Genomic DNA, 8,822 nt, shown 5'->3' with positions numbered 1-8,822 from the left:
AAAAAAAAAAAAAAAAAAAAAAAAAAAAAAAAAAAAAAAAAAAAAAAAAGAGAAAAAACATCGATGCACCTTTTAAGAAACAAAGTCACCGACGTCATATACATTTGTTTTTCTTTTTTAACCCGTATGTAAAACGGCCAACGATCGCGGGTCCTTCTCCGGGAAACACTACCAGACCAGACGGTAAATCGTGGCTTTTGTAAATTCGCGTTGCTCTTGCCGCGCGTGTTATTTTAGAAAATAAACCGTCGCTTATGTTCCCATCCGCCGGCTTTCTGTGTGTTGTGTTGAATTGTGGGTATCGACGAAAACCGGAATAACATATGTATATGCACACACAACAAATTGGTCGTAACGACCGTAGTGTACTATAGCAGCTTCCGTCGAGCTCCGCGTGAGGCGCTGCTGACGCGCGGGCTTAAGATTTACGTGGGATTTACACGCTCAAGATTAATTCCTCGACTCCGTCGAAAGACGTTCCAAACACCGATCCCCTCCCCCTCGCCCCTAGATCGTTGCGAATGCTTCACCGCGGAAAATAAACGTTTCTCGCTATCGTTGCGATCGTTGCCCGTGAAACGTCTGTCGGCACGGATCCCGTGGTCAGTTTCTAAACCGGGGCGAGATTTATCTAGTAATTCGCCAGAGTTTCAGACCCAATGGCCGGGGGTGAGGGCTGTTTATAATTGGATTCGACCGGGAACACACTGCACGCGTGAATATCGATTCTTTCGAAACGGCGATTCCAACTCGCGAATCGTGTCGCAACCGCGCTGCCCTTTTGTGCGTATGTATATTTCGTTTTATTTCCATATAACAGTTCGATGGTGATTTCGTGACCGGGCTCGGTTATTCGACAAACTTTTCTCCTCGATTATTCGAGAGTATCCGTTCATTCGATAACTTTTTTCTCCCTAGTTGTCCGATAACCACCCTCGGTTGGTAAATTGTCACGATTGCTTTGACGGCATCGTGACTTTTCGTAATACAGAAGAAATTGTCAACGGAGAACAATTGAGGGGCCCAATACACAAGCGCTATACCTCAAAATATTGACCCGACCATGGCAATAATAGTTAGAGTGATATAGCTCCATCTTGCGCCTGACCCTTCAGTTATTAATGCAAGCACGTTCCTCTCCAGTCTCGATTCGCGTGATCTTCAAACATCGACACCGTGCGACATATTGGCCGCCAAAAGTGACAATTAAAAAAGATAACCAACGAAAGGAACATCGTTTTCGTGTTCGGAACTCGGCCGATTACCCGTGTAGAGCTCAAAGGGGAACAACGAGAAGGCTTCACACATGTCACACACACACACACAAACGGCTGACGGACGTGTATAGAGTTCTCGAGTCTAATCGGTCGGTGGAAAGCCAAGTCGTAGATAAGCGCGCGCGTGCCGCCGCGTGCGTCGTGTTCGGTATATGTACCACTGGTGAGAGAGACACCGAAATGCCTACGGTATGACGCGTGTGCACGGCATTCCGTGAGGAAGTGGCGGTTAATAAATCTCAATCCCCGGGACACAACCGTCACTCTCTCTCTTTCTACCAGCAATGCTGAAGAATTCGTCGAAGCAGGCCAACGCGGGGACAGAGGTTCCGGTGTCCATTAATTCCGGCCCGGTCAGTCCATCCGGCACGGAGACCACACCGAAGCCGCGGAAGAAGCTGTCGTTCAAAGAGCCGGAGATCCTGAACTATCTGAGATCGAAAAAACCGTTCTCGAAATCGAAACCGCCGCCCCTCCAGTTGGCGCGTCCGACGCCCAGCGTCGATTTCAGCTTCGATGAGAACCCCTACGAGGAGGAGAACGATGACCTCGAGGAACTCGAGGTAAAATCCCGCGCGCACGCATGCACGCTATGCCGAGACACACCGATAGATCGTTTATGGGGGTAAGGTGTCTCCCGCGAGGCTTGCAGTTGACACACGCCCGGGATTCATGGGAAATGTAAACGAGACACGGAATTCACCACTGTTCCGCCGATGTCATGAATCACATTGAACCGTGCGTTTCAGAACTACGATCTTCGGTATTTCAGTACTCGATTTTTGGTATTCAGTACTTGATTTTTGCAGTACTCGGTACTTTAGTACTCGATACTCGATTCTCGGTATTCCAGTACTCGGTACTCAGTTTTTAGTACTTAGTACTCTGTACTCGACTTTCGGTTTTCAGTACTGGATTTTCAGTATTCAATACTTAGTACTGGATTTTCGGGTCCTGGTATTGAAGTATTGAATATTTGTTGTACTCATTGCCAGTATTTCATGGCTGATTTTCAATACTCAGTACTTGATCTTTGTTATACAACACTTGCATATATTCCATGTTGAATACTTGGTATTTGGTGCTAAATATTCAGTCGTCAGTACTTAGTACTTCGTATGTATTATACTACCGTCGATATTCCTGTTTAGTAACCCAAATTGTTCGGAACATTCAAATATACCGGCAGTTTCACACGTTCGAGTGTTTAGAATGGTGTAACGTTTGAAAAGTCAAACAGTCAGATTCTACAATGTCTCGAATAAATGTTCGTATACGCTTGAGATTTGCACGTTTCGAATATATTCAACGTAAATATTCCCGACTTGAAATTGCGATGATTACACATGCAATGCTATACTTTTCTGCTTCCCGCGTATGCATTATAGGGGGTGTTTCTAAAACCATGAACTAAGTCTCGAAGATTGCACATTGTGCTCGACTGTACTTACCATACGCGCTTCTTATTCTTAGAAACACCCTGTATACGATCTCCAAAATTGTCATACTTATTTAGCCACGTTCGATTGAAAAAGTCGGATTTCGTTAGAGTCAAGCGATGAGGGTGGTCAGGACGGTAGGACAAGCTTTCGAGGTGTGCCATAAATTAAGTATAAACCACGCCACGGAAGACCGTGACAGAGGGGACAAGGAACGGGAGAGGGATCACGTGGAGAATCATCGTGACGTTTACGAGGACCAAGACGAAATACCGAACGAGCAGTCGCAGCCATCGCCGTCCTCTGTGCACAAAGGTTTAATATTTCCTCTGACTTCTGTTTAGTCGTAAAGATACTCGTTCCGTGTTGCCATTAATCCTCTCCAACATTCTTGGGCCCTCTCGTATTGTGCAATAAATTCCAATGGTGTCGTTCACCGACTAATTGGTGGCCAATGAAATGTTTTTTTTTTTAATCTCATACACGGAACAAACGCATGATACTTTGTCGTTCACCGTCGTGAATCGAATGATTTTTAGATATATCGCTGTTAGGAGATACGGAGGAATCTGTACCGGAAAAGACTGTCCCATGTCTTCTCAGGTCGCACGAAGTCCCAGCTACTACAGCGTCTACCACGCCGATAAGACAGTCGCCGTCGGTAAGATAGAACAAACACTCGAATCTGCACCACAGACGAGATATAAGAATAGACCTAACATGCAATGTAATTTTCTGTCTCATGCTTTGGGGGCGTCAGAAGCTGTCGTACCATTTCAGTATTACATTCTTTGCTAGCAAAGCGTGGGCAATAATGTATGTTATGTATATCCCCATATGCAGTCACAGGTGTGTATGTGTGCTGTGCGTCATCACGGTGTCGAACGTAGTTCCTGAAGTCGAAAACTTTTATGTGGGGTGCGCTCGAACCAGCGTCATTTTCGTGGGACACCAAGTCCCATAAGATGTTAGGTCTATTCTTATATCTCGTCTGTATGTACTCTCGCGAGCAAACACGGTTTCCGCTAGAGGAAAAAGTGGCGTAGGAGAAGGACCTCCTACAACTTGATCAATTTATTCTAAAAACTGAAATAAATGGTAAATCGAATGTTAATTTATATTTCAATTATTCCCGCAACCAAATCGCAGGAGGTTCTTCCCCTACGTCACTTTTTCTTCTAGCGGAAGCCGCGTTTGCACGTCAGTGTACATACTTGGGGTCGATAACGGAAGAAAAGAGAACGACACAAGAAGGTCGATGAGCGTTCTTTTTTTTTTTTTTTGTGTTTCGACCAATTCTTTATGCACTTGGGGACATCGAAGGAAAGTGTAAATTTCTGTAAACCGTATTTAATCGTTTGTTTGCGAAGGGCACGGTAACCTCCGATTGCGGAGGATTACTCGTTGGCGGCGAATTGACCGCTCTGAAGCATGAGATTCAACTGTTGCGAGAGCGATTAGAGCAACAGAGTCAACAAACCAGAGCCGCCGTTGCCCATGCGCGATTGCTTCAGGATCAGCTTGCAGCTGAAACGGCAGCTCGCGTCGAAGCTCAAGTAAGTGTTGTTGACACTTGACGCTTGTTTGATGGTTTCTCGATATCGTTGGAATGATATCAGAATGCACTCGGTGTTCTGATACGTGCGATCGAATCTTCGGATGGGTGTTGCGTTAATCGTAGACAGACTTATACAACAAATAAGTATAAATATATATATGGAGGGCTTAGAGGCCAATAAGTGTAAGTCACAAAGTAAGTTAACAGATACAATTGTTTAGAAAATTGACTGTAAAAAGTAATATGTGCTATTAGCAAATAAAAAATGATTTATATGTATAGGATACATACATATAAAACTGGGTTGCGTGTAAAATAAACAATGAAAGTTTTTGTAAAAAAATATTTACACTGTATAAGTCATTTTTAATGAAAGAGTGACTTACATCGATTGACTTCTGAACCCTTCATATGTATATTAGTAGATAGTAAATGTAAATAATATACCATTTCACAAACTGTTTTTCAAATACAGGGTTGAAACAGAAATGTATCTTTTCGATTTGGAGAACTGTCAAGTTCTTATTTCATTGCGTTTTGTACACTTACATTTAATTATTGTATATGCATAGCATTCGCAGTCTACTATTCATTGGCTACGGATTCAAGAAAAAAAGACATTAGAAATGATATAATAATTATTTCATTGTTTTCTATTCTTGTTCCCATTAGACAAGAACACATCAGTTGTTGGTGCAAAACAAAGAGCTATTGGAGCACATTGGCGCGCTGGTCGGCCACCTACGAGAGCAGGAACGTATCTCGAGCGGTCACATAACCTCGCAGTCGCAGATGCCAGGCGCGGCAACCATACAACAAACGACGACGGTTCCTGACTTGTCGAACCTCGGCCAGGTAACGCTCTATCGAATACCATGACACAAGTGTTCGACAGCCAGCAAGCCGTGTGCCTGCGAACGTTGCATTCCGATTAACGTTTAACACACTGTATTTTGTACTGTCCTTTTCTGTTCTTTTTTTTTCTGTTTTTACTTTCCTTTTTATACCGTAACGCCTTTTGTACCGACGCCTTTTTTTTATATATATATATTTCATAATAAACCGATTTCATATACACCTTTATTTCTGTTCTGCACCTGTCATTGAATTATTTTCGAGCATAAAAAGAAATAAAACAGCGGGAAATTAACACCGGATTTTTGGAATGGTTTGTTCTGTTACAAGCATTGTTTTTTTGTTTGTCGAGATGTGATTTTTGTTATGTGCCGGACCGATATTGCGTTTGCGTTGTTGTGTTCTGTTCTCAGGTAAGACCTGACCGAACGTATATGCCTTCGAGAATGTTTGCTAATCCGACTGATGTTCTAGTTACTTTGCACGTCTTCATGGGTAGACTGACACGTAATTGGATTGTTGTTTCGAACACGCCACTGCACTCGCGAGGAATACAAGGGAACGCGAGTCCTTGTACTCCGAGTATTTTTAATTCTACACAAAGCGTGATAAAATACGCCAGAATCGCATTACGTAGGGGCGCAATTGAACAGATTCTAGATGGTAAGCTGCCTTTGAAACGCGAGAAAAGTCAGCCGCTTACGCGCGACACGTTTCGCCCTAAGTTGGCCGACAGGAAGATAGCAATTTAATGCTGGCATTAAAGCTAAATCGCTAATCCAATAATCGTGCTAAGCGCCGGTGTGACGCTGTTATGTAACAGGTCTTCGCACGGGACTTTGGACTTTGCGCTACCAACAAATGCTAGGTAACGTTGTTTATTATGAATCCTTACCATACACATCCCCCAAATAACGGGAAAACCTGATCTTTGAGGTACTGAAAGCACTCTTATTGTTTAACGTTCGAAATTTGTTTCCTAGCACAAACCTGAAATTCAGATATCAAAACTTCGATACCAAGATACAATTTTGAATTTTGAATGCTACTAAAGTACACGGTTAATTCTTTGCATTCGTAGAATCGTGTAACATTGCAAAGGGTTAATACAAGTGTTGTCCGTGTATATGTCAGAAGAATCCTCTAATATTGTATCCCGTACATAGTGCCAACGGACAGGAGGACAGAGTTCACCGTGGGAACTGGACCCACCTTCTCCCTACTGTTCTTATCCACCAGACTCCTTGTACTCTGGAAACCTGAATACGCTTGCTCTTCAAGGAAACAATAGCACAACTGATCAACTGCAGTTTCAAACGCAGCTGTTGGAGAGACTGCATAATATAAGCCCATATCAACCTCAAAGGTCACCATACAATACACCGTCTCCATATGCAATGGGTCCTAGTCTCCTCCTACCTCCTAGCAGTAGACCGTCTGTGAGTGAATTGAAAATCCAACGGATATTTTCTTCGCAATTTATGATACATTCCATAAATCCTTAAAAAAAAACTTGCAGAACTCAGCTCAACTGTCTCCAAATTCAATGTCACTGCGGGTCTCCCAACCGAACAGCTTTTCATCATCACCAATAATGACGCACAAGTCGGACAATTGTTGCGGGAATCTGGAGACTCAGGACTCGAAAACAACATTCATAAAGCCCCTGCCTTGCTCCGGCGAAAGGAATACCGTTCACCTAGCCCAGGAGATATTGGGTAAGCAGGATCGGATCAATCTACATGACGAAATACCACCGATCGTGCTGGATCCCCCGCCTCAGGGTAAACGTTCAGAGGCCACAGCTAAACAGATAACGGTCAAAGAGAACTCGATTAACCAAGGAACGAACAATAAGAGCCCTCAGAATCAGAAGAACCTGGCGACCATATTGAGAACACCCGGCCCGCCGCCATCGCGCACCACCAGCGCACGTTTACCCTCTAGAAGTGATTTGATGTCCGAGGTGCAAAGGACAACCTGGGCCCGACACACGACCAAGTGAAGGAATCCTTTCCAAATGTAGCCTTTAAAAGATTAATAAAAACATGTCCTCTACATATCATCTCTCAGGTAGAACAGTTTTCGATGAAATTAGAACGTGAATGTTGAATTTGATTGATTGAAATAGTTAAAACAAATGTTTAGCAAACATGTGTTTAGCTTCAGTGCAAGATTACTGGCGGTGACTTGCGCAATAGTTAAGCTAACGAGTTCGAGGAATCTCCATACTTGATAACTTAAAAGAATCTTGAGCAAGTGTTTATGAAATCCGCTGTGGTTCTACCTGGTTGTACATTACACGAAAAGTTAGGGCTGAGTGATACTATTCTCGCGGATAAACGTAATAGGGTATTTGTGTATGACTTGGAATGTTAGATTTTTGATGTAGCAGGAAGAAATGGTGATTTCTAACTTTCATTCAGAATTCTTTCTTTGTACTCTGTGACGTTATTAGTTTCCCTTACTACATGTGGTACTGTGACGTCCATTATGCAGCATTTATAAGAAAGTCATAATATTTATGGACTCTGTTTAGCCTTTGAAGAAAATGTAGATAGAGAATCATTGCAGGAACAGACTACATGCAAGACTGGAAAAAAAAAGAATCAATACTAGTGGTGACAGTGCAGAATATAACACATGTTTTTGTAGACTGTCAAGCTTGTGCCAAAAATTTAGAGCTCCCAGGAGAATTTATTTTCAATAAAGTGTGTAAAACTGATCGAAGTGGTGATATTGAGTGTATATATACGAAACGTCATTCTTGTATATGTGGCTCAAATAATCTTACAACATCCCTTGGGCATACATAGTCATTTACTGACAAGTGAAAAAGTTCTTCTTTACCCGTATGCATTTTGTCTCGTGGGATTGGTGATGTACAAAAACGATTACCTGTGAAACGTTCGGTGGTGTTCAAAGCAACTGAATTTATAAATAAGTTACAATGTCAATACAAAGAGATTTCATGATCCTGTAATGTGTTGCGTGTGCTAACACATGGTTAAATTCATAACAGTATATATTTAGCTGTATCCCACTTTTTTATAGTTATCTTTTTTTCTTTTATTTATATGAGCCTATTTCTCCACAGGATCAATTTATTTTCCATAAAAGGTAGTAACAAAAAGAGGTACTAAATTAACATGTGAAACATACATCCCATGATTTTTATTGCACTTGATAATAGGTTTTTGATTTTTGCAAGAAAAGCACAGTTCAGATACCGTTGATTCAGTAAGGTTAAAGTAAGTCGAGCAATTCTCTGTAAATAACGGTTATAGATGTCGAAGATTATTCGAGTTCTCCATAGATGTTTCATTTCTACACCATACATAGCAACTTCTTTAGTAATAAAACAAAAATTAAATGAAAATATTTCCTACTTGTATCATAATAAAATGAAATCGCAAGGTCTAAAACTTTTATTTATAATAAAATATTTTAGTATTATTTATAAGTATTTAGTGTGTCTATAATATACAATGCAATATGTTATGCAACTTTTGTATTATATGTTATATATAATTTAGAATTATAAAATTTTATGTATTTTATTAGTGAATAAATGACTTTTATTATAGAATATATCAGGTTAATGAGCCATCCACATCTACACCGATGAACTATGTAGTAGCCTGGTAAGACGGATCATAGAATCCCCGGAGCATGCGTAAGAGACCCCGGTGG

General features: G+C 41.5%; 1 protein-coding gene across 1 annotated transcript in view; it reads left to right on the top strand.

Annotated features, from left to right (window-relative positions):
• Positions 1 to 7,146, top strand: part of LOC107186645 (carboxyl-terminal PDZ ligand of neuronal nitric oxide synthase protein) — a 34,610-nt gene extending 27,464 nt beyond the window's left edge. Inside the window, exons 7-12 of the mRNA XM_015574559.1 lie at positions 2,827 to 3,031; positions 3,256 to 3,377; positions 4,087 to 4,272; positions 4,947 to 5,129; positions 6,296 to 6,568; positions 6,649 to 7,146. Coding sequence (XP_015430045.1) covers positions 2,827 to 3,031; positions 3,256 to 3,377; positions 4,087 to 4,272; positions 4,947 to 5,129; positions 6,296 to 6,568; positions 6,649 to 7,134 — 1,455 coding nt within the window. The 3' untranslated portion in view covers positions 7,135 to 7,146. The remainder of the gene's footprint in view (positions 1 to 2,826; positions 3,032 to 3,255; positions 3,378 to 4,086; positions 4,273 to 4,946; positions 5,130 to 6,295; positions 6,569 to 6,648) is intronic.
• The last annotated feature ends 1,676 nt before the right edge of the window (positions 7,147 to 8,822 follow it).

This window comes from Dufourea novaeangliae, unplaced genomic scaffold, assembly GCF_001272555.1.
Source record: "Dufourea novaeangliae isolate 0120121106 unplaced genomic scaffold, ASM127255v1 scaffold65, whole genome shotgun sequence".
NCBI lineage: Eukaryota > Metazoa > Arthropoda > Insecta > Hymenoptera > Halictidae > Dufourea > Dufourea novaeangliae.
Note: the sequence above shows the minus strand (reverse complement) of the source record. Positions and strands in the feature narration are given on the sequence as shown.